General features: G+C 38.8%; 1 protein-coding gene and 1 pseudogene across 1 annotated transcript; both read right to left on the reverse strand.

The window, feature by feature from the left end:
• Positions 1 to 18,706: 18,706 nt before the first annotated feature.
• Positions 18,707 to 21,887, reverse strand: LOC132044229 (uncharacterized). Its single transcript, XM_059434718.1, has 2 exons — positions 21,607 to 21,887; positions 18,707 to 20,582 (listed from the first exon to the last, which is right to left on the reverse strand). Exon 2 carries the CDS (start codon positions 20,544 to 20,546, stop codon positions 18,861 to 18,863), a length of 1,686 nt encoding a protein of 561 aa, XP_059290701.1. The 5' UTR covers positions 20,547 to 20,582; positions 21,607 to 21,887; the 3' UTR covers positions 18,707 to 18,860.
• A 1,647-nt stretch (positions 21,888 to 23,534) lies between these two features.
• Positions 23,535 to 24,137, reverse strand: LOC132044224 (SKP1-like protein 1A; annotated as a pseudogene).
• Between the last annotated feature and the right edge of the window lie 2,068 nt (positions 24,138 to 26,205).

Genomic DNA, 26,205 nt, shown 5'->3' on the forward strand with positions numbered 1-26,205 from the left:
CCAGTACCCCTACGAGAATCGGACATGGGCCCACCTGTCTCGTGGTCGGTGGGTAGCGCAGAACCACGGTAACACGTTTATCCTTGTTTAGTGTTTTATCGCATTCTTTACTACCCGTGGTCTCTTCGAATTCACCATCTCTGCCATTGTTTTCGCCTTTCAGGTTTGCCCAAGGGCTCGGTGGCCTCGAGGCCGGAACCGGGAACCGCCTACCCTACGTCGTCATCCGGGTTTGACACGGCGGGTTCTTCCCGCATCCTCGACGATGCTGCAAAAAGAAAGAGGTCCTCCGATAAGGTGACGACTCCGAAAAGGAAGAAGGCACGCGCAGCGTTGCCCGGTCTTCGAGGGAGGAAAGCGAGCCCGATATCGTCATTCGGAGGGTCAGTTCGATCCCCTCTGTGGCCCCGATACCGGAGGAGACGGTCTCTGTCCAGCCCCTTCCTTCTATCAGCGAAGGCCCGTTGGTCCCTGCTCCCCAATCAGGTGCGGAAGAAATACTTTCACCGGTCCCTCTTCGGTCGATTGACTTTGTCGACATTTCAGGTGAAACTTCTTCTGAGGATACTCCTCTGCAAAGGAAAAGATCCGGGGAAGCGGTTACCGTCGAGGCCAGTGAAAGCGTAGCTGGAGAACCGGATACCGAGGCCCCCGTAGGTGCCCGTCCATCTTCCGAGCCTGCCGCGACTACGGAGCCCCTGGCCTTCGCCGAAAACATCGAGGCCGCTCCAAGTTCGTCCACCCCAGCTCAACGTGTTGACGATTTCGAGGAGATGTTCTTGGGGACTCCTCCGGCTTCTTGTGAAGCAGCGGGGCTTCGGTCACCTTCCTATTCCCCGGGTCACTAGGCCGGCCAACCGAGCATCGGAATCTGGTGCCAGGGACAGTTTGGTGAACGTTTTCCCTGCCCCGAGCGTGGAACCTCGGAGGACCCGATCAGCGGTGGTCACTGTCCCCGAAGACTTTAGCTTCTTATCACGCCCCGTGGGCGTTGCGAGCTATTTGCGTCCCCTTGTCTCGGATTCGGACAAACGCAAGATGACCGGGGTCACTTGGCAGTGCCTTATGAACGAGGGTATGCACGCGGCAACCGGTAAGATTCCTAACCATCCTTGTACATTCTATTCTCAGAATGCCATCCCTTCTTTGCCTAAGTCCTTTGGTTTGTCTTATCTGCAGAGTGTGGTGCTGGTCAACGAGGCCTTCATCCGTGCCCAACACGAGATAGATGACCTCCGGGGCCAACTCGATGCCCAGGGCCGGGAGACGGAGAAATATCAACACCTTCTCCAGCCCAGGAAGGAAGGAGAGCCGAGCCGGTGGCCGTTCTAGCCAATCTTCGCCCCGAGCTTGATGCGGTTAAGGAGGAGAACCGACGTTTGGCAAGCGACCTGGCCGCCATGACCGATTATAACCGGAGTCTCGAGGCCGACAAGATCGCCCTTAGCCGGGATAAAACCCAATTCTCTACGCGGTTGGACGAACTCGAGGCCACGGTTTCCCACCTTCGGGGAGAGCTGGACTCGGTGAAGGCCGATGCTACGAGCTTGTCCGAGAGGAACCGGCAGCTCGAGTCCGAGGCTGCCTTGTTCAACGAGCGCAGCAGAATTTTGGAGGAAAGAGCCGAGGAGCGGGCCCGGATATGTGAGGGTATTAGAGCCGAACTCGAGGGGGCGAATAGAGCCAGTGACAGTCTTAAGGCCAATTTGGATGCGGTCAACCGTGCGAAAGGTGACCTCGAAAGAAACCGGCTCACTTAGAAGCCAAACTAGCCAAGGCCGAAGCCGATTTGGAGGAAGCGTGGAGAAGTGTGGAGGCGGCCGAGGCTCATACCGCTATTGTCGCCGAGTATGAGAAGTGGAAATCTCGGCGCCTCACCCTCGAGCAAGTTGAGCACGGCTCGAGAACCTTCCGCCCCGATACTAGAAGCCAAAGGAATGGAGGAGAAGGCCAACCGCGCTCTCTCGGTCCGAGTCGATGACTCCGAGCGGACTGAGTCCGAACATTCATCCTCCTCTAGCCATGCCGGATAGTGTAGAGCCATTATTTTGGCATCTATCTTTTTATTTTTCATTTTCGTAGAACTTTCATTCTTCTTTTTCTCAATGTAAAGAACATCGCTTGTATATAAATGAAAAGTGTATCTTTCCAAGCCTTCTTCGTTTGAATGTTTGTCATTATCTTTACCGCGATTGTTGGTCCGTTTTCACGGTAAGGTGACTCGTGGTCACCGATTCATCATGCTTGTTCGGTTTTTTACCCGACTATTCGAGAGTTCGGTCGTCTCCGAATTCCGAGGGCCGTTTTACTAGAGTCGACATTTTACTTCGGCTCGTTTTAGGGCCGGTGTCTTTTTAGCCTTGGCTAATAAAGTGTCACCCCCGTTCGGGGGTCTTATCGGCATTTGGCCGTAGCCTTTGCTATTTTGTAGAGTACAATTTAGCAGAAGTTGCTAACTTTGACAGCTTTTGACAACTTTATTTTTGTAAATCGTTCGTACATACGAGAGTTTTGACTCCTCCTTCTTTTGTCGTAGCAAGTAAAAATGGGACACGATTCATTATGATCGTTTGGTCCTTACATTGGAGGCTATGGCCGGTGGCCGGCCTTGTTTTGCCGTAGCAAATTTTGAATGGGACACGATTCGTTATGATCGTTTGGTCCTTACATTGGAGGCTACGGCCGGTGGCCGGCCTTGTTTTGCCGTAGCAAATTTTGAATGGGATCGATTCGTTATGTCCGCTTAATTGGTGTCGCCGGCCTCGCCTTGTTTTGCCGTAGCAAATTTTGGATCTTCCCGTCCGTCACTTTAATTGGTGTCGTCTCAAACTCCTCAAAGACCGATCCGAGCCTCGAGGCCGGGTGAGTGTCGTTATTTTCCTCCGGTGATTGCTCGTTTTGCCCTTCATACTTGTTCAAGAACACGTTGTATTTGTTGCCTCGTTAAAAACCTTGTCGGAAAACCCTCTTTGGGACAAAACCGTACTAAGGAAAAGAGTGCAACACGTGTTTTCGTGCCTAGATTCTATTTTCCATCCGTTCTCGACTTCCCGCAAAAAATGAGAAAGGTTAATGAGAGAATACGGTCCATACCTTAGCAGTAGTATTTCTTTAAATGAGCCACGTTCCAGTTGTTGCGTAGCCGTTGCCCGTCCATTGATTCTAACTGGTACGATCCTTTGCCCGCTATACCAGACACCTTGTATGGGCCTTCCCAATTCGGGACCCGCTTCCCCTCGTTGGGGTTTTTGGTGTGCAAAGTGACCTTTCGAAGCACTAAGTCCCCCACTCGGAAATGCCGGAAGCTGGATCTCCGGTTGTAGTATCTTTCCATTCTTTGTTTTTGGGCCGCTATGCGAATAGACGCGCATTCGCGTAGTTCATCCGCGAGGTCGAGTTTCACGGCCATGGCTTCATCGTTTGACTCCCCGGTGGAGTACCTGAAACGGAGAGTCGGTTCACCGACTTCTACGGGGATAAGAGCTTCGGCCCCGTATACCAACGAGAACGGAGTTTCTCCGGTGCTCGATTTGGACGTGGTCCTGTAAGCCCACAAAGCACCTCCGGTAATACGTCTTTCCAACGGTGCTTCGACGCTTCAAGCCTCTTCCTTAGACTTTGGATTATTGTTTTATTCGTGGATTCCGCCTGTCCGTTCGCGCATGGGTGATACGGGGTTGATACAATTTTCTTGATTTTCAATCCTTCGAGGAAACTGTTGACCTTGCTGCCCACGAACTGAGGGCCGTTATCACAAGTTATCTCGGCGGGGATGCCGAAACGGCAGATGATGTGATCCCATATGAAGTCGATCACTTCCTTCTCTCTTATCTTTTCGAAGGCCTGTGCTTCAACCCATTTAGAAAAAAGTCACTATAAACGTAATGAAACGGCCTTACCTCGGCGCTTGGGGTAGCGGGCCCACGATGTCCATTCCCCACTTCATGAAAGGCCGTGGGAGAGACCACCGAGTGCAAGAACTCCCCGGCTGGTGAATCATCGGGGCGTGTTTCTGGCACCCATCGCACTTTCGGACGAAATTCTTAGAGTCTTCGTCCATCCTATTCCAATAATAACCGGCCCTGATGATTTTGCGGACCAGCGCTTCGGCCCCGGAGTGGTTGCCACAGGTTCCTTCGTGTATCTCTCTTATCACGTACTCCGTTTCACCCGGTCCCAGACATTTGGCCAGGGGCCCGAGGAAGGAGCGTCGATACAACTGGTCATCCACTAAGCAAAAGCGTGCGCCTTGGTCCGTAATGATCGCGATTCTTTTGGATCACTCGGGAGCTTGCCATCACGCAAGTAGTCGACGTACTTGTTACGCTGGGTCCCTGTGTCAAGTTCATCGTACATATTTCCGCACGCCCGGTCTCTATGGCCGCGTTTGTCAAGTGCACTGTCGAACCGAGGTTGATTTCTTCCTCATTGACCGATGATCCTAGATTTGCCAAGGCGTCGGCCTCGCCGTTCTGTTCCCTCGGTATGTGCTGTACGGTCCATTCTCTAAATTGGTGAAGTACCACATGGGCTTTCTCGAGGTACCTTTGCATCCGTTCGTCCTTAACCTCGAAAACACCATTCACCTGGTTCGCGACCAAGAGCGAGTCGCATCGAGCCTCGATGAGTTCGGCCCCCATGCCTCGAGCCAGTTCCAAACCTGCAATCATAGCCTCATACTCGGCTTCATTGTTAGTTAATTTACCGCTCTAATCGATCGTCGAATGATATCCCCGCCGGACTTTTGAGGACGATCCCCACCCGAACCTTTAAGGTTCGAGGCCCCGTCCGTATGCAAAGTCCGTATGCCCGTGGTTTTTCCCGAGGCCGCCAGAGTTCTTTCTCGACCTCGGGGACCATGGCCGGGGCAAAGTCGGCTACGAAGTCGGCCAAGACTTGGGATTTGATGGCCGTTCGGGGCTTATACTCGATGTCGTAGCCGCTAATTTCTACAGCCCATTTTGTTAGCCTACCGGATAGCTCCGTTTATGCATGATATTTTTCAAAGGGTAAGTGGTCACAACACGTATAGGGTGGCATTGAAAATAAGGTTTGAGTTTTCCGGGAGGCGCTTACCAATGCTAACGCCGCTTTTTCTAAGCGAGGATACCGGTTTCGCATCCGCCAAAGTTCTACTCACATAATAGACAGGGAACTGCGTACCTGATTCCTCTCGGACCAAAACGCCACTTACCGCTACTCCGGAGACAGCTAGGTAGAGGAAAAGCGGCTCGTCGGCCCTTGGTGTATGCAGCAACGGGGGGCTGGTCAAATACCTTTTCAGCTCTCGTAGAGCCTCCTGACACTCCGGTGTCCACACGAAGTCGTTCTTCTTTCTGAGCAAAGAGAAGAAACGGTGGCACTTGTCGGAGGACCTTGATATGAAGCGACTCAGTGCCGCTATTCTCCCGGTAAGCCTTTGTACCCCTTTTATGTTGTTTACGACCTCGATGTCCTCGATGGCTTTGATTTTGTCCGGGTTGATTTCAATTCCCCGGTTTGATACCATGAAGCCCAAAACCTCGCTGCACCTCACTCCGAAGGCGCATTTCTCGGGTTAAGCTTCATGTTGTATCTGCGGAGCACATCGAAGGTTTCCTGCAAATGCTTTAAATGGTCCTCTGTTTCCAGGGACTTAACAACCATGTCGTCAATATAAACTTCCATAGTTTTCCCTATATGCTGTTCGAACATTTCGTTAACTAGGCGTTGGTAAGTTGCACCGGCATTTTTTAACCCGAAAGGCATGACGTTATAACAGTAAGTCCCGTATCGGGTTATGAAGGACGTTTTCTCTTGGTCCTCCGGGTGCATCCGGATTTGGTTATACCCGGAGTAAGCGTCGAGAAAACTTAACATTTCATGTCCGGCCGTAGCATCGATCATTCTATCGATGTGCGGTAACGGGAATGAATCTTTCGGGCACGCCTTGTTTAAATCTTTATAATCGACACACATCCGAAATTTATTACCTTTTTTGGGCACCACCACCACATTAGCCAGCCAATCCGGGTATTTCACCTCCCGGATGGAACCAATATTTAAAAGCTTTGTTACCTCGTCTTTGATGAAGGCGTGCTTTGACTCCGACATGGGCCTCCTTTTCTGCTTCACCGGGGAGAACTTACCGTCCAAGCTGAGCTTGTGTGAAGCTACTTCTGGTGATATACCTGTCATATCTACATGCGACCATGCAAAGCAATCGGCGTTAGCTCGAAGAAATTCAATTAATTTGTGCCCGAGCCCGGTAAGCCCCGTGCCCAGTATACCTTCGTCCGGTAGAACTCGACCGTAATGATCTCGCTTCCAGCTCTTCTACGGTCGATTTGGTCGCGTCCGAGTCATCCGGCGTGATAAAAGATCGGGAATCCCGAAGTCATCCTCTCCGTACTCCGGATCCTCCCCGATATTCTTTGATTGCTATCGGGGGCGTCCGGTTGCACCATCCTTTCCCCGGCCGGTTCCTCGGGCCGGGTGCCGATTCTTCTACACGAACATCTCCTTTGCCGCGGGTTGCTCACCGCGGACGGTTTTCACTCCCTCTAAGGTGGGGAATTTCGCATTTGATGCAACGTTGAAGGCACCGCCCTCATGCTATGTATCCAAGGTCCGCCCAATAATGCATTGTACTTCATGTCCCCTTCAATCACGTAGAACAGGGTTTGTTGAATGGTGGCCTCGACGCTCACGGGTAATGAGATCTCTCCTTTTGTGGTTTCGCTCGCCATGTTGAACCCGCTGAGTACCCGGGTCGCCGGTACGATTCGATCGAGCAGTCCTAACTGTTCGACCACTCTCCATCGAATTATGTTGGCTGAGCTACCTGGATCAATTAAGATACGTTTAACCATAGTTTTAAAGATAAGTACAGAAATTACCAATGCGTCATTGTGTGGTTGAATGACGCCTTCTTCGTCCGCGTCGTCGAAGGAGATGGAAGCTCCGGATAAATGATCCCGGGTACGTTTTTCCCGAACGATGGAAATCTTAGTCCGTTTCATTACCGGACATCTAGGGACGTCAATCCCCCCAACTATCATGTTGATCACATGCTGGTGTTCGACTGGTTCGTTCCTTTGATGAACTTTCTTTCCTTATAATGGCTTCGGCTCGTTCGCTCAATAGATCTCGGAGGTGACCATTTTTTAACAACCGGCTACCTCTTCCCTCAACCGGCGGCAATCCTCGCCCGTGACCGTGGGTTCCGTGGTATTCGCAAACCGTGCTCGGATCCCGCTGCCCGGGATCCGTCCCCGCCGGCTTCGCCACCGCACATCCGAAACTCGACCGATGGCCGAGACAAGATCCGAGGTACTAACGTTGAAGTTGTACTCCGATATCCTCGAGGACCTTTGTTGCCGGCCGAACTCCCGTATCGCTTCGAACGAGAGCCCCTACCGTTTAGGGCGCGTGTCTATTTTGCTATCTCGACCGAGAGGTGGCTCGGCCCCGCCTTGGTTTTTCTCGCCCCGAAATTTGATCGCTCCGGTGCGAGTATGGCCGAAACCTTTCTTTAGTCGATTCGAACTTCGCTTCGTAACCCTTTCTCGATTTCTGCTTCTCGCTCATCTTTGACCTTACCGGGAGAGCTCGAGCCGGTCATCCTCCACCCGAATCTTCGACTCATACCGATTGTGGACATCGGCCCATGTTATGGCCTCGTATTCTAGCAAGCTTTCCTTCAACTTGGCCGAGGCTACCGAGCTTAGCATATCGAGCCCTTTTGTGAAAGCCTCGTGTCGCCCATTCCTCCGCACGGGGTAATTCCATCCGTTCCCTTTGGAACCGGTGACGAACTCCCTCAAAGAACTCATCGTCCCTTTGCGTAATCCGGAAGATGTCGGCCTTACGGCTCGTACCTTGATGGCACCGGCATGCGCCTTTACGAAGGCGTCGCTAGCATTTCGAATGAAGTGATCGAATGTTCGGTAGATGGTCGTACCATGTCAATGCTCCTTTTGACAGAGTTTCCCCAAATTTTTTTAGCAATACCGACTCAATTTCGTCTTCTTCCATATCATTGCCTTTTATGGCGCAAGTATATGAGGTCACGTGCTCGTGTGGGTCCGTGGTGCCGTCATATCTCTGGATGTCGGCATTTTGAACCTTTTGGGATCGGTTCGGTGCCGCGCTCGGTGGAAAAGGCCTTTGGATATACCTTTTCGAATTCGGCCCCTTCAACAAGGGCGGGGCCCCGTATCCGGTCCACCCGAGAGTTATACGTCTCAACCTTCTTCTCGGCCGAATCCACCCGTTTTACCAAAGTCTCGAGCATCTTCGGACCTCGGTGGAGGAACCGGCCCCGAGTCATTGCTCTCGACCACCCGCCGTTCGTTCCTTCCGCTCCGCACCGTATCCTTGGCCTTTTCCGCCCAGCCTTCCCGTGTCCATTTTGCAACCGGGCAATCGCCATTCCTTGCTCGGCAATTGTCGCTCTTTGTTCCCGCAACATTTCAAAAATCGACGCAAATTAATGCCGTCATTCGGTGCCTCCGCTCCTTCCGGCTTTGGGTCCGAGACAATGTAACGGAGTTATGAGTTCTTAGAGGATCAGTGGCCGGTAGGGCGGCATTCTCTTGATCCACGGTGTTTTGCCGATCGAGCCCCTCCCTCGAGTCAACGGGGTTCGGGTCGGCAGGATTCGGCAGCCCCCGTTGTTCGCTGCCCTCATTTTCTGCCACAATTTCGGTGTTGTTAACGTGACCGGATTGCCCGACGTCAGCCATAGATTTGCCTTTGACGAGACGAACGAAGGGTTACGGTTCAAATGAGTTTTATAAGAGTCAAGACTAAGAACTATTATCCTAGCCCCACGGTGGGCGCCAAACTGTTTACCCCGAAATCGGATAATCAATTGAATTTATATGTGGGTATAGGATATGTGCTTAGCTCATGCGATTGATAAGACAAAAGAAAGTAGAGGTTTGAAGGTTCATCAATAAGATAACTAAAGATATAAACGTCATGAACAATATATCATATCATTAACAGCAATATTAAGAGGAAACAGCCGTGGCCGAAGGGATGAATGAGAGGAGAAAATGATATATGAGCTTCTTCTATTAAAGGTATTCTTTTGAAGATAAAGGGAGCCAACCCCTTCAAAGAAGGGGGGTGTCCTCTATTTATAGTGTTGCCTCCATGGGCTTTGTACAATGCGAAAATAGATAAAATAATCACAACAAGGACAATTACGAACGATTTGGTGAGATTAGACTGACGGCCCCGTCTGACACACGCAAGGTTGGTAGTTGACCATGGCTGGACGCTACTGACGCGTGGCTCTCGTGCAACGGCCATACCGGACCAAGCGGTACTCCGGAACAACGGACATACGGATCAAATGGCACACCGGAGCAGCGGCTAAACGAACCAACGGCTCCACCGGAATCACGGCCATGTGGGCCAACAGCTACATCGGAACCACGGTGACGAGGACCAACGGCTACACCGGAACAAATGGTAACCCTACTCAGCTCCGGTGCAGGCGCTCCCCCGGTTTAGCTCGAATGCCACCAGGCACGTTCCCCTCTTCTCTCTCTCGGTGCTCATTGCTTCGGTTTTACGTTGTGTCCGGTATTCACCGTATACAATATAATGTACCGTTAATTAGCTTACATAATCTTCACCATCAGCCATTACTATTAGGGCTGTTCACGGTTTTGGTTAAAACCAAAACCAAACCGAAAATTTAACCAAACCGAATAAAAAAACCGACATTTGGTTTGGTTTGGTTTGATTTGGTTTTAAATTTTAAAAACCGATAATATTTGGTTTGGTTATGGTTATATTAAACAATAACCGAATAAATAACCGAACCAAACCGATAAATTATATACATAAATTTTATAATTATTTATATGTATAATATTGATTTTTCATAAATAATTATAAATATTTTATACCTTTTAATCATTAATTTGATTTTTGGTCTACTTGTTTCAGATGATTGTTTAAGGCCCATGTTTTTAAGAATATGTCCAAGCCCATGTCTTTAAGTCTTTTAACTCTTTAAGTGTTAAGTGTAAACCTACTAACAGAAGCTCACGTTAGAGTCTAATGTCTTTAACTTAAATTTTTAGCCTTTCTTTGTCAGCCATTTGATTTTAGGTTGTTTCTTCTTTTTTTCCCGAATTTATACCTTTCTTTTTTTCTTGTCTGAATGGGTCCTAAACTTCTAATATTTTTCATATGAAAAGGACAGAGGTTGTAGATTTGGAGGTTCTATAGAAGATACTTCAGTAACATCAGCATTTCCTGCAACTCAAGCACATGGTAATGCCCTAATACTTCTTCTGTGGGTAATCCTCCTAAAAGGCAGAAAAGAACAACTCCTTGTAGTCGAGACCCTAGCCTTGGGGATAATGATAGAAAAACATATGAAGTTTGGAATTATTACACAAAGTGTTTTTAATAAAATGGGAGAATTGAGGACAAAATGCAAGTATTGCCCCAAGGTTTGGGATCATTACACAAAGTTTTTTTATTTCATATATTTTAATTTTAATTTTAGGTAGTCTTTATGTTTAATTAATATGTATGTTTGTAACAACAACTAAAAGCTCCTATGCTCTACTTTATTTCCAGGTATGTGTATTAAGATGACAAAAATGGTGCAACCACTACTTAGTTAGTTTTTGGCTCTATATGTAATAGTTTAGGAACTTTGGGTAACTTGAGTACGACACTATCACTAATAGTGAAAATATTTCTATGATGTATGTTCCACCTTAAACGATAAATAAAAGTTATCGTTTGAACAAAAAAAAAGACATGTCTTTTTCAACTTTTTAATGTTTTCTTGATAAGTCTCATGGCTGCTAGTCATAAACCGAAAAATCCAACCAAACCGAACCAAACCGACAATAACCAAACCGGTGGTTATTATTTTATTTGGTTTGGTTATGGTTTTAGACATTTAAAAACAGACTAAATTGATTTGGTTATGGTTTTAATCAATAACCGACCCAAACCGAACCATGAACACCCCTAATTACTATATAGCATCATCTGTCACTATCAATTACTACAATCATTAATTGGCTATCATCCTCCACAATTATCAGTCATCAACATCAACTACCAATCACTACCATTAACCACTACTGACAACCACCATTTATACTAGTTGCTACTCACAACCATCAGCCAACACCACCGCCCCAATCGTCACCCACAACCACCATTGTTAGCCGTCGAAATCAACACCACCAACCTCCATATAATTTTTTTTTATAAAAAAAAATGTTGAAATAGTAGCAGGTTAATTAGTATTTTATTTGACTTTAATATTTATAAAATTTAAATATAAAAGAGTTTTATACATAAATATATGTATATTGAGAAAGCAAACAGTCTTAAATATTTAGTATTCAGATTTTAATTTAGGGGTAATAAATTAGCACATGAATGTGATAGTCCTTTCGAAACAACATCTTAATATTCAGATGTGCATTTGAAGTCAAACATCTTAATTCTAAATTTCTTATGAAAACAAGTGGACCTAAGTCAATCTCTTGTGTTTGGCATGAGTTCATTTTCTTAACATGATATCAGTGCAAATGAGGATCATGGGTTCAAGTCTCACTGACACTTATTATTAAAAAGAATTTTCAAATAATTAGCCCATAAAAGACTCGCCACATGAGAGGACTTTTGTTGAAGATATAGTTAACTAAACAAAATTGTACCTTATCTAACAACTTAAACTTTCAAATAAAGTAGTTAGACATTTCTAATTAAACTTTCGAAAAAGGTAGTTATACAGTTCAACCATGTAAAGTAGTAAGTATTATTTTGAGACTTTGAGGCATTGACAACAGAAAACTAAAAAGCTTTAGTGACAAGCTAGTAGCAAGATCAAATTAAGGTTTGGTGTAGTGTGAATAACAGTTTGTATCTAACAACTAAAGCTTTTAATTAAGGTGAGTATATAGTTCAACCGGTACAATAGTAAGCATTATTTTGAGTCATTGACAACAGAAAACCAAAAAGTTTAAGTGACAAGTAGCAAAGATCAAATAAAGGTTCAAAGTGTGAATAACCGTTTTTTTTTTTTTTTTGTCTCTGTGTGGCCAAACCGTGTAACTTCTCTCACAATTTTCAGCTCTCTTAATCTTTCCTCTATATATATAAGAGACCCCTTAGTTTCCTTTCTTTCCAACACACTAACATACAAGAGATATACAACTCTTCTTCAGCAACAAATTAAACTTAGCCATGAAAACACACAATTGGTCCCTAGTAAAGGCATTCATGAGCAAAGCAACCAAGAAGATAACTTTTCTGCTTAGATCTAAAATGCAAAAATGGAAATTAACTTCAAAAATCCTAAGCTTTCGAAGGAAGCATCCAATAAAGTTATTCAAGAAGTCTAGGAGCTCCTCATTATATGATGCAATTCCTGACATTGATGATGATCAATTTGAGCAACTAGAGGGTCCTTCTACACGTTGTATCCAAAGAATCAGAAGTACTGTTGGTCGCAATAATGTCAGTAATCATAGCGATGATGAAAATGACGTTGATAAGAGAGCGGAGGCGTTTATAGCTAATTTTAGAAGGCAACTCAGATTGGAAAGACAAATTTCTTTGGAACTTCGGTATTGCAGATGATCATCAAGATTTCTTGATGAGCAAGTAATGACTGTTGAGAGTTTTTGGAGGATATGATTTATTTATTTATTTTGTTTCACTTTTCTTTATTGAGTTCTACAGCTAAAAGAATAAGATAGAAATAAATGGATTACATATGTCTTAATTTTATTGAACACGGGATGTTAAATTTTTTTCTTACTTATTCATGTGATGATAATAGTGTTGTTATTTCTACTATTGAATTTGAGTATATTATGGCATCATTTTTTGTTTCTCTTTTTCTTGAATACTATTGCATTCAAAAATCAAACAATTTCTCTTTATGTATCTGGTTGACCCAAGAAAATGAAAAGAAAAACGAAATCATCTTATTAATTGACAGTAGAGTTCAACCTTAAAAATTTAAAATCCCTTTATATGAAGTTAAAGACCAAATGAAAAGTTTGTCCTTAGAGCCCTTTATTACACTATTATATTATTGAGTACTCACAATGGACCATGCATGTCCCATACGTTTGAAACCCAGCCAAAACTTGGTTAAAGTTTGTCCTTGGAACCCACGTTTAGTAACTTCAAAAATTAACCATTTCTTAACGCTACATATACTATTAGCTTTACATAACCATCCCTTACTCCATCGAGCTCTTCTTAAAAGTTCTTGCGCTTTTTTTCTTCATTCACTTTGCAGTGTTCTACTTTATTTTAAATTTTTTTCCTTCCGAATTAGTGCTCCTTCAACCATATATTATCTTTGAAAATCACCTAAACTCATGAATGTGAAAGAGATTGATATGATTGTGAATGAGAGAGAAAGAAGAACAAAACAATAAGAATCTAAATGTAATCCCTAATTTTTTTTTTGGAAATATACGAATAGAAGTGATAGTATTTCGTTTAAATATGCTACATTAATTGTAAAATCTGGTACTATGAGAATAATTCAAAGTTTATGATATTAACATAAATATTTTTGATAAGAGACCTACATTAATGTGAAAATAAGAAACTATATACTTGGGTCTTACTTTTTGCCAATGCTGGAAAAGTAATTGTGAACTTTAATGGATATAATGTTGGGAAGGAAACGCAAGGCCTAAAATGCTGGGAAAGAATTTGTGGGCCTTATGGAGCGTTTACCCTATGCTGAAAGTTGTAAAGTTGTATGAAAGGTATTTTTAGATTTTTTTTAAAATTCAGAGGCATTTTTATTTTTTTGCACGGATTTTTCCTTCAAAGGCGTTTGTCTTTAATTTTTGCTCCTCAAATTCTTTGGTCTTTAATTTTTGCCCTTTGCTTAAAAAGTAGTCAAAATACCCGAGATTTTAGTTCAAAACTCCACTCAGTCGAAAAAAAAAAGTTGCAAGGCTTCGCGAAAAGTCTACTTTATAAGGCAGAATTTGCTCCTTCTGTTTAAGTGACAAGTAGCAAAGATTAAATAAAGGTTCACGTGTGAATAACGGTTTTTTTTTTTTTTTTTGGTCTCTGTGTGTCTAAACCGTGTAACTTCTCTCACAATTTTCAGCTCTCTTAATCTTTCCTCTATATATATATAGGAGACCCCTTAGCTTCCTTTCCTTCCAACACACCAACATACAAGAGATATACAACTCTTCTTTAGCAACAAACTTAGCCATGAAAACACAAAATTGGTCACTATTAAAGTCACTCATGAGCAAAGCAACCAAGAAGATAACTTTTCTACTTAGCTCCAAAATGCACAAATGGAAATTAACTTCAAGAATTCTAACCTTTCGAAGGAAGCATCCTATAAAGTTATTCAAGAAGTCTAGGAGCTCCTCATTATACGATGTAATTCGCGACATTGATGATCAATTTGAACAACAAGAGGGTCCTTCCACACGTTGTATTCAAAGAATCAGAAGTACTGTTGGTCGCAATAATGTCAGTAATGATGGCGATGATGAAAATGACGTTGATAAGAGAGCGGAGGCCTTTATTGCTAATTTTAGAAGGCAACTCAGATTGGAAAGACAAATTTCTTTGGAACTTCGTTACTGCAAGTGATCTATGAAGATTCTTGGTGAGAAAGTAATCACTATTGAGAGTTTTTGGAGGATATGATTTATTTATTTTGTTTCACTTCGTGTATTGATCAGTGCAGCCAAAAGAATAAGATAGAAATAAATTAATTTATATATAGGTATTAAGTTAGAAATAAATTAAATATATATAGGTATTAAGTTTATAGAACAAACTGGTATTTGATTAAAAATATTCTTTGTTATTGCGATGATCGATGATTACTGTGGTTATTGTAAGTACTGAATATGAGTATTGTGTAGCTTCTTCTTTTTCTCAAGCACTATTCATTTAATCATTTATCAGAATGTCAAATTAATGATTATCAAGAGATTTACTTGTAATTACAATAAATAATTAAACTGTATGAATAATTTTATATTATCAATGTAAATTTAAACTCATATGGAAATAGTAATGTTACCGAGTTCGTTTAAATTTAAACTCAAAACCGTTGTAATAAAAGTATACATATACGGTCTTATCGATACACAAATGTATAACTCCCCAGGAATTTCAATTGCGCTCATATTCATTACCGTAGGAATTGGGTTCAAGCTTTCCCTAGCCCCTTCTCATCAATGGACTCCTGACGTATATATATATATATACACACTGTTAGTTTTACACAATATACTATCTTTCATAAAATTGGCTGCCCACAAGAGATTACGTCAAAGTGAAATGGTACATATCTTAAGCAGTTACTGACTTAATTACTTTGTAAGCACTAAGCAGACGTTGATTAAAGATGACATAACCAATATCTTCATCAGAAAGAACTCAATGTCACTTTTACACAGAGCCAACCCAGATTTTTCTCAAAATACAAAAATTTAAGTTATGTACATCGATAATATAAAGAAATTTTATACGATAAGTATAATTGAACTTGTTGTAACATGTTACTTACCATTTATGCTAATCTATCGATCAATGCTCCTTAATAAAATTATATATTACCTTTTGAGTAATCTGATCGTGTAAATATTTTATTTCACAAAATCTAAAAGGAAAAAGGGTGGAGGTGGGGGCGATATATACATATAAAGCAACAGAAAACCAAACTTAGCATATATGTCGTATCTCCTTTCTCTTTCGTTCATTCTCTGTGTGTGTGTGTTTTTTTTTTTTTTTGGTGACGGAATTCATATATCTAGAAAAGATATTTGAAAGTATCATATGATCAACCATTATATATTGATCAAGATACAGTACTGGTCAGTGGCAGAATCAGGAATTTTATTACGGGTGTTCAAAAATACAAAGAAGTAAATACACGAAAAAGTCTAGGGGGTTCAACATATACTATATATATATAAAAATAATTCTAACATAATATGTACAGTGTGATGACCCCCTCGGCTCAATCTAGCTCCGCCCCTGGTACTGGTGATGCCTTTCCCATTAGCATAAGTATATGTAGGGGCTAGGGGTGTACAATGGAAACTGACAAACTGCACCAAACCGACAATTCAAGTCAAACCGAGAAAAAAACCCGATTAGTGGTTTGGTTTGACTTGGTTTAGTATTGAAAATAAAAACCCGGCCATAATTGGTTTGGTTTTAACTAAAAAGAGTCAAACCGAACCAAACCAACCCGACATTACACGTATACACTTTTTAAAAATATTTTTTACACAAAAACATTTATTTATAATGTAATTGATAAATGTTATTTAAATTTTTTCATAGAATTTTGAATGGTCCGACAAGTTTTATAGGCCATAGATGTCTCAAAACCAAATTCATACTAATGCTAATAAAAGAAATCCAATTCTAATGCTAGGAGTAACAATAATGTTGGATATTTATTTCTTAGTTTTGCATTGGTTTAGACAGTGTAAAATACATAATTAATTTAGTTTTTCTTTAATATTTAGTCGTAATTAATACTTATTAGCCGTACTTATTTTAGCATGACTTAGTATCTTTAGATTTTGATCATTTTCATTATGGCTTAGCTATTTCATTATACATTTTGTTGAATATTTTAGTATAATGTCATCATTCATTTCACATTTTGTATTATTTTCTTAAGAAGCTCCTTAATGAGATAGTTGTATCTTACTAGGACTAAAGAAATATTTGAAGTAGAAGTTATATGTTTTGTATGAAGACTTTATCGGAAAAAACCCGAAAAATCCAAGAAAACTCGAAGTGGAAAAGCCCGAGTTTTATTGGTTTGGTTTGATTTGTAAATTTAAAAATCCGACATAATTGATTTGGTTTGATATTTGAAAAATCCGAATCAACCCGGTCCATGTATACCCCTATGTAGGGCCATGATTAATTGAGCCTTGATACACATATAACAACTTCCTCAATCCTCGTAATCCTAATTTAGGAAATGCAGTACTATTTTTTATTCGGTACAAATTCACAGTAGTGAAAATGCAGTATATTGAGTTTATCTTATGAAAGCATAATTATAAGTTGAAACATGCTAGGACCTATTTAATTTGAACAGAGATTCAGGTATATATATAGTTGCAACTTAAGAAGAAGAGTTCATAAAGCTAACCTATTTATTATCATCAATTTTGTTTGCACTTATAGGTTCTTTTTATGGAACTAATGGCATCAGGAGTATAACTTTTTGAACAGTAAGTTACGAGAGTGGCACATTCCAAAAATTATGATGAGCCCCCAAGACCCTGGTATATTAGTTTCCGTCAACAGTGAACTATTAAAGATCATATATCACCCATATATTCTAGATTATATCATGAAATTGATGTGGGTTTCACTTTGGGAGATAAAACGGGCCCGATTAGATATATGAAAATTTGATCATCATAGTTACTAGACGAAATATTATATATATATATATATATATATATATATATATATATATATATATATATATATATATATATATATATTGTGTGAAGGCTCGTCTAAGCCCGCCCAAACCTAATATATAAAAGTAGATATTTTAATTAAAGAAATATAATTTATATTAGTAATATTTAAATCTCATATAAGTATATTTTCAATATATAAAAGCAAAACTTTCATTTCACTCCTTTAATATTTTAACTTTCATTTTGATGAAATTATTTACTTCAAATCAAATGCGGAGTCAGAATTTGACGGTCATGAGTTCTGGATCCTAATTTTTTTAAAGTTATTTTGTGCATTAATAATCTATACATAATTAATGAACTTTTAAGACAAATACAAAATTTATGCAGCGGATGGGGTTGCTCATCTCTTAATTAGGGGTCACGGGTTCGAGCTTAGGTATGAAAAAAATCTTTGGAGGGAGCGCTTTTCCCGATGTATCTGGCGCTCACAATGCGAATTATCACTGGATTAATCGAGGCTCAAATGTGGATACAGGACCTTTGGATAGAAAAAAAAAACGGGAAAAATGAGGTAGGAGGTTCGACAGTTTTCGAAAAGTAGACCTTAAGAATAAAAAGTAAATTTGATTTTAAAAAATAAGATTAGGACCTAGAAATAATTAATTGAAAAGTTTGACATTTTATTGAAAACTTTTGTGAGGATTACAAAAGCCTCCTAGTTATCCCTTATATAATAGTAATATTTATTTTGAACTAAGTATAAAAGTTACAAATATAGCTCTATAATATAAAACTGAGGGAGTAAAGAGAGAAAAAAAAAACCACAAAAAATTATTACAATACCAATATGCAAATTAAAGAGAATGAACTTTAAGAAAAATAATTGGTGTTAAGAATTGGGAATAACCAATCAAAATGCAACAATTGGAACACACTTGATGCAACATGAATGGTCAATAAAAAATGTGAGGACTGCAAAACTTCCATATTCTCCCTTATATATAAGTATAATATAAACATAATAGAAAATTTATATAGTCAGACTTCTCTATAATAGTCATTTCTTCATAACAGACAAATTTCTTTTCAACCAATTTTTTATATTAGGTTATATGTTCTCTATAACATCATTTCGCTATAACAACTAAGAAAATATCGAAACAATTAGCGCCGTTATAGAGAGGTTTGAGTGTACAATCTTGTCGTGGTTATATATGATGGTAAACACTAGAATTTAGAAAATTAACAATTGCCCCACATTTTCGTGTAATACATGCAATTCTTTTTTCATATTTCTCCAAAACAAATGTAAGAAAAAGTTGTTATAATGTCCACTTAAAAAATTTAAGACCAATTAGCAGACTTTTTTGAGAAAACTAAAAGCATACAAAAATGAATAATTCATACAAGTAGTCACTTGGGATCTTGCAAAGAGATGACAGTTTCAAAGGCACTAGCCAATGCTTTCACCCTGTTCTTCCTTTGCTCTCTAAGTTTATTTGCTGTCTCTTCAATCACATCATTAGAGACTACACTTTCCTTCTTCTTATTATTATTCCCCTTCACCAAATGAGGATAAGCCTTTGCAAATCCCATAGTAGTGCAAGTTTTATTATTTTTCTCTTCCTTCCCTTTGTTGTTTCTTCCTTCATTTTCCTCTTTCTCTTGTTGATCAATATTCAAATCCAATTCTTTTCCCTCCTCTTTCTCTTGTTCACAATCATCCAACACTTTTAATAACATTTCACTTTTTTCACCTTCCTCTTTCTCTTCTTGATTCTCATTTTCTTGTTTTTCTTCTATCTTTTCAAGATCAAGATTACTAGGCTCAAGATTCTTGATTTCATCTTGTTCCTTATGGTTTTTGATGATGCTTGTTTCTTCAGCTAGTAGATATTCTTCTGGTACTTCCATCTTGACGACTTCTTGATTTTCCACAACATATAATGAGGATGATTCAGCAGCCTTGAGGTATTCATCAATGTTTACAATTTCACTTAGCTCTTCATGATCTTCAATGACTAGTTCTTGGTGTTCCTCTTGCCCTAACGCTCCACCCCTATGAGGATCAATATTCACAACTACATCTGTCAAATTTGATGTCATAATAAATTCTTTTGATGTTAAACCACCAGGACTATCTTGCTTCTTAGTGATAGTGTTATTTATGCTCACTGGCCTAGCATTGAGGCCAGCACCATGTTGTTTCAAAACAACATCCTTATAACTAGGATGAGGTGCTTTGGACAATTTATTCAAAAGGGGTTTTTGGGAAGTGGAATTCTTACTTGAAGATGCCAATGATGGTTTGAGATTTCTCTCCCTAGGATTAGGAGATGTTCTGTTTTTAAGTGGGGGAGAAGATAGTGGAGGCTTATGATCAATCGATAATCTTCTTCGAGTTAGAGTTTGTTTATTATGAATGTGGAGATCACTTTTTGGGACTAGTTTCTTGCTTTGAGGACTATTATCACGAAAAGAAGGTGGGGGAGGCCTATGATCAAATGATAATCTTCTTCGAGCTAGAGTTTGTTTGTTGTGAATGTTGGAATCACTAATTGATGAGGCTAGCTTCTTGCTTTGAGGACTATTATCACGAAAAGAGGGTGGGGGAGGCCTATTATCAAACGATAATCTTCTTCGTGCTAGAGCTTGTTTATTGTGAATGTTTGGAGGAACACATGATGATGATACTAGTTTCTTGCCTTGAGTATTTTCAAGACTAGAAGGTTGGGAAGGCCTGTGATCGAACGAGCTTCCTCGAGCTACATTTGGTTTATTGTGGATAATGTTGAGATCATTCTGCAAAGGTGGATTTTTCTTGACTTGAGTATTATCAAGACTAGATGGAAGCTGATCGACCGGTGTTCTATGATTTAGAGTTTTTTTATGGTGAATGTTGGGATAAGTTGATGGATTTGGTTTCTTGGCTTGAGTTTTATCATGACAAGAAGAAACTTTGGACTTGAGATAGGTATTGTTCCTATTTGAGGCAATAAGATTAATGGCATTTGTGTGGACAAGAGACTTTGTCTTGGATGTATTGGGGCTCCTCTTGCCCTTTACTAAAGGAGCAATGTCCCTTGTCTTTGTTGCCATTCCTTTGCCTCAAGTCCTCAACAAGAATTTATGGACCTGCAAAAGGTACTAACAAGTTAGTTTCAACTATGATTATAACTAGTGTAGTTAACTATAATTGCCTTTTAAATGATCTGATCATAATTTTTAAGTTAAACCCTTGTAATAAGAACGTGGTGAATAAGTTATGTGGAGAAATGTCGTGATTATAATGTTGAAACTTTTAAATTGTCAAAGAGTAATAAGAACATATAGTGAATAAGAACTTTTCAAAAGAGTAATAAGAACATATAGTGAATAAGAACTTTTCAATAGTACGTGGAGATCTTTTTATTGCCTAGCTCATCATTATGTACAGGATAACACAAGAGGTGCTTACAATTGGCAAGAAGAAGTAGAGAAGTAATATGCATATGCTACCTTTTTTCAACTCAAAAAGGAAAAAACTAAGAATTTTGGTTCCATTTGGTTTGGTGCAAGTTAATACTAGCAGTCTAGCACTTGACATTTCCTATAACTGCATTCAACTGGTAATTGAATTATCCATTTTATTCTACACAAAACTTGTTCTCTTTGAACACTTTGGTGGGGAAGAGGATTCCTACAAATTTTTAACAAGGGAAAATAAAGAAAAAAGGATTTTAATGCTGGAAGTCATTTTAGGAATAGGAATTCTCAGAAATAAAATCAATTCTCTCATTATTTTTTCCTCATAATTGAAAATTGTACATGAATCCTCTTTTCCACCAAAACTTTGTAAAAAGTGCTACTTCTATGGGACATCATCTCAAGATTCAATATTTAAAATAACAATTTTCTGGAGAACATAATCATATAAATATAAATGTGATTTAATTCAATAAAAAAAGAAACAATTAATCATTCCTCCAAATCTCAGCCAATTCTTTAAAAAATTCCCCAAAAAAAAATACATTTCCTATGCACTTTGTACACAAAAGAACTTAGTATATATTATTTTCAATGTTTGATATTAATTTTCCTATCACACAAATCATCAGAGGGAAATATACAAATTAATTGATAAAGGAAAGGAAATGAAAAACGAGATGAGGAAATGCACCTTTCTAATAAAGAAGATGAACAAAAGCCTTCATATTAAATATGGATAATTGATAGGGAAAGAAACTGAGGAATTTGAGAGGAAATAAAGAAAGAAGGAAGAAAAGGAAAGGAAAGGAAAGAAAAGAAAATAGGGAAAAGGGAAATAGTTTATAAGAAGTAGGGGTTGATTTTCAATTGTTAGGATATTTGACAGTTTGGTTGTTACAGCTTTTGCGTAAAATGTGCACAACCCAAGGTTATAGAACGCATCTAAAAACACAAAGATGTGATTTTTTTTTTTTTCCGTCTAAATTATTTGGTATTCGAAATTCAAACTAATTTGGATTGGAATCAAATTTGCTCGTGTGTCCTACAAAATTGGTAATCATTTTATATCCCCACATATATTGCAAAATGGGTGATTTCATCCCCCAACTTTGCTTTAAAAATTAAACCCCCAACTTCCCCCCCACCCCCCCACCCCCCCCCCCCCCCCCCCACCCCCCTCAACTATGAACAATAGAAATTCTCCCCCTTTATCCTAGACAATGTCTATTTTACCCTTCGTATTTTCAATCCTCCATCTATGTAATAACTTTTTATATAACACAAACTTTATTTTGTTACTTAGGTATTTATACATTTTTAACTAAATTCATATTATAAGTAGAATAATCCGTTATCACAAGATCAAATATTACTTTTATGATTGATATTTTAATATTACAGCACTAAGTGTGCGTGTATATATATATATATGCGCCCGCACACACACATATTATCTTTTATTTTTACATCTCTCTCTCTCTCTCTCTCTCTCTCTCTCTCTCTCTCTTATTCTCTATTGTCAATATATAAAAGAGTTTTGGTTGTCATTAATGGAATATTTTAAATTATAATTTTAAATTCATTTATAATATAAATTGATAATCTCTTAGTAATTTGTTATAGAATATACCTCTATTTTTTGTTAATTATTTTATATTACCTTCATTGAAATATATTTATAAAATTATTATTACATGTTATTTTTACTTGTATAAATAGATATCAGAGTTTTGATTATTATTAATAAAATTCTTATTCTTCTCATTTATTTCATTATAGATGCATTAAGTTATATACTCAACTATTATTTCTCACTTTTCTTTTTCCGTCTCGAAAATAATATTTATTTTTTTATAGAAAATTTGTTACATAGATAAAAGAGATTAAAAAAAAAATCATGATTCTAAAGAGGTAAAAGAAAAAAGGCAAGTTAATAATGTTGGGATAAAATAGAAATTTTAAAAAGCCAATTAGGATAAAGGGGGGAGAATGACTATTGTTCAAAGTTGAGGGGGGAGTTTGATTTTTAAAGCAAAGTGGTGAAAATCATTTTCACCCATTGCAAAATAGACATGTTTGCATTTGTGGGTAAGTCAAATGACATATGTACCATTGTAATAGAAGTCGGCATATTGCAAGCTTCCGGAATAAGCTACAATCTGAGTCAATAGAGAAACTTGTGACATTCAGTATGATTTGTGACTAATCCTACAAGACAACCAGGTTGTATATAACACGAAGTCATACATGTTTGTCATAAATTGCATAGCACCTACTTCTTTGGTTGTAACTCAGAAATCAAAATGATCTGGTATGGTTATGAGTAATCTAACATGACAGATATGTGAACGCCATATGAAGTCATAATGGTATGTCATGACTCGCATTCTACAGTTCTAAAATGTATTTTTTTTTTTTTGCTTCTTTTTCTAGCTTTGAGATTATAGTTGAAGGTTGATCCTCTTATCATCAATATCAACCTTCAATTGTTGAAATATTTTTCTTCAATCATCAATTATTGTCGCATCTCTCCCCAACTAGGAACATATTTACTACTAATATAAAAAATTGTTCATATAGCATCTACTAAGGTATATATCGTCTTAAAAAATATTAGCTTCACGCAAATGCCCAAGCATTCTCCCTCCTAACCTCCTACTCTTCCTCGGGCGTGTAGTCATTCTTGATGTTAAAGATCTTGCGGATCTCCTCTGGAGTTTTCCCTTTGATCATGTCTACCACAGTCTGACAAGTGAGATCAAGCAAGCTCTTTATGTTCAAATAGTTAGCAGCCAGAATAAGATCAAAGAGAGTGTCTTGGTCAACTTTGACAAAGTCAGCATCAAAGCCAGGCTTTGTCGTCTGTCTTAGAAGCTACATCAACATGGCGCTTACAGTACTCAATCACCTTAGCCAAGATCTTGCTGGTCACATTAGGAAGAGGGATGCTAGTGTTGGCGCAATCGTCCTCGATCAGGTGCTTGATGGTCTGAGATTCCAAAGCCACTGACTCTTCCACCTCAAACGTTTCTCCATCGGAGCTCTTCAACACGATCATCTTTGAAGAAGAGATAGTAGATGGATTGATAAAACGAGAGACAAAAAATATTTGAATCTTGAATATGCTTTACAATTCTCTACAATGCTCTCCTATTTTTCTGTTATATGAAAACAGGTTGCACCTCTATTTATAATAGTGTAAAACCTAGTTTAGCTAGGAACCAGAAGACCTAATATTGTTACAATGTTGGTTTTCCACAACTCTGAATCATTCTTCCAACAATTAGTATATAGAAGAAAAGGATGTGTCATTAGATTTGTATACTTGTAAAACTTCAAAAAACAAGGACAAGTTTAACAGCGGCCAGAAGTAATCTCGCTCAAATTTTTGCATAATATTCTAATTGATAGAAAGGTTGTTATTCAACTAGGATTGAGATAGGGAATTAAAAAATCATGTTACAGAACAACTACGATAATTCCACTTCCTAGTTAATATTTAATGATATAGTTCATGTTATACTCCATCTTTCACGAAAATATGTCACTGCTGTGTAAGGATATTAACATAATAAAACTAGGATAAAACATGATATTAGAACACGCAAATATATTTTGATTAGAAAAATAACTGTGGACCTATGGATTGAAAAAAGACTAGGCCTTCATATTTATTACCCTTACACAAGATGGCGACACCAATAGGACGACTTTCACACACAATAAGATATGAAATAAAGCTGAAAGTATATTTATATAAGGGCTAAGGAGGGACCTACGCTGCAAAATTAGTAGTTTTTAAGCGAAGAACAAAAATTAAAGACCGGCGCATTTGAAGGGAAATCCGTGCAATTGAGTTTATACAGGCCCAAACATAACAGAAACTGAACAGTGGCCCAACAAGGATGAGGCCCACGTAGTGAACTACCCGATAATCAGCCATGAATTCATCAATCATTCACTCTTGATAACCTCTTCTAAAAGTGGACAAATTGATTTCTTTTTCGTGGTAAACAAATGATGTAAGTAGTTGTAATTTTCTTATGCTCCCTCAGTCTTAAATTATCTATCGTAGTTACTAAAAATAGTTGTCTCAAATTATTTGTTATGTTAGAAGTTCAAGGCATAATTAATCATTTTTTATCCATTTTAACTTAAGTAGAATTTTTTCATTATTGGAGATTACACATAAATAAAGTAGATATTTAATGGAGAGAGATTATAACTTAGAAATAAATAAGGGTAAAATAGTCAAATATTTCTTCTACTTAATATTTCTTAAGGGGCGTGTAAAACAAAAAAGCGACAGATAATTTGAGATGGAATCAGTAGTAATTTAAGTATTTCTACTTCTCAAATTGAAACAAAAAAGAAAGAAACAATGAAATCTTCCATATGGTTTCTTGGTAAAATAATTTCTTTTCTAAATAAGATTGCAATATTTTTACTTAGAGGTCTTAAATTGTTAGAAAAACAGTATCATACCAAATGAAGGAATTTCTTTTATATATCCTTTTCAATAAGGACACAATTTATTCTTATAAATATTTGAACTTGCAAACGAACTTGCAAACCATGTTTTCGCAATGCACAAGTATTTTTTTTTTCTTGAAAACATTTTGCTAGTGTATCACACGAATAGATTTAATTGAGGATTCTCTTTGACTAGTTGACTAGCTTCATTATTAATTTTCATCGTACCACAAATACAACAAAACAAATTTGAAATAATAATTGGTACAAAAGTTCCAATTAAATTGCTTAATATCTGATATTAAATTGATTAATATAGAACAGTCATTGAACTTGTGAAGGCAAGACTTCCTTTTGTTTTTTGTTTTTTGCTTTTGTATTTTCTTGTTTGGACAGTAAAACAAGCTTTTTGACGTATAGGATTGGATTATTTGTTGCCAAATTAAGTATAGAAAGTGAATTATTGACATAAATTATGCAATTGTGTTGATAAGTCCCCGGTCACTGCCGGCATTTAATTTTCTTAAAGGTCATCTTAGCAACTAATTCTTCTTTTCTTCTTCTTCGTATTCTCCGTTTTGCCATTTTTTTTTAATAGTTTACTTTTTTTTTTCTTTCTTTCTTTCTTTCTTTATTTATTTTTTTTGTTTTTCACGATAAGTTCAAATTAGTAGTTTCGCTGAATTACGTTTGTCCATTTAAGCCATAAACCAAGGGGACCTACACATTGCCATTTCTATAATCCATTATAATTCTATTGCGTACAGAATGTGACAAGTGTATCAATTTTTTCATCCTACAATATTTTATCTTAAAA

This window comes from Lycium ferocissimum, unplaced genomic scaffold, assembly GCF_029784015.1.
Source record: "Lycium ferocissimum isolate CSIRO_LF1 unplaced genomic scaffold, AGI_CSIRO_Lferr_CH_V1 ctg3872, whole genome shotgun sequence".
NCBI classification, from domain to species: domain Eukaryota; kingdom Viridiplantae; phylum Streptophyta; class Magnoliopsida; order Solanales; family Solanaceae; genus Lycium; species Lycium ferocissimum.

Coding starts and splice junctions, on each gene's coding strand:
- LOC132044229 (XM_059434718.1), bottom strand. CDS start 20,546: ATGGCAACAAAGACAAGGGACATTGCTCCTTTAGTAAAGGGCAAGAGG.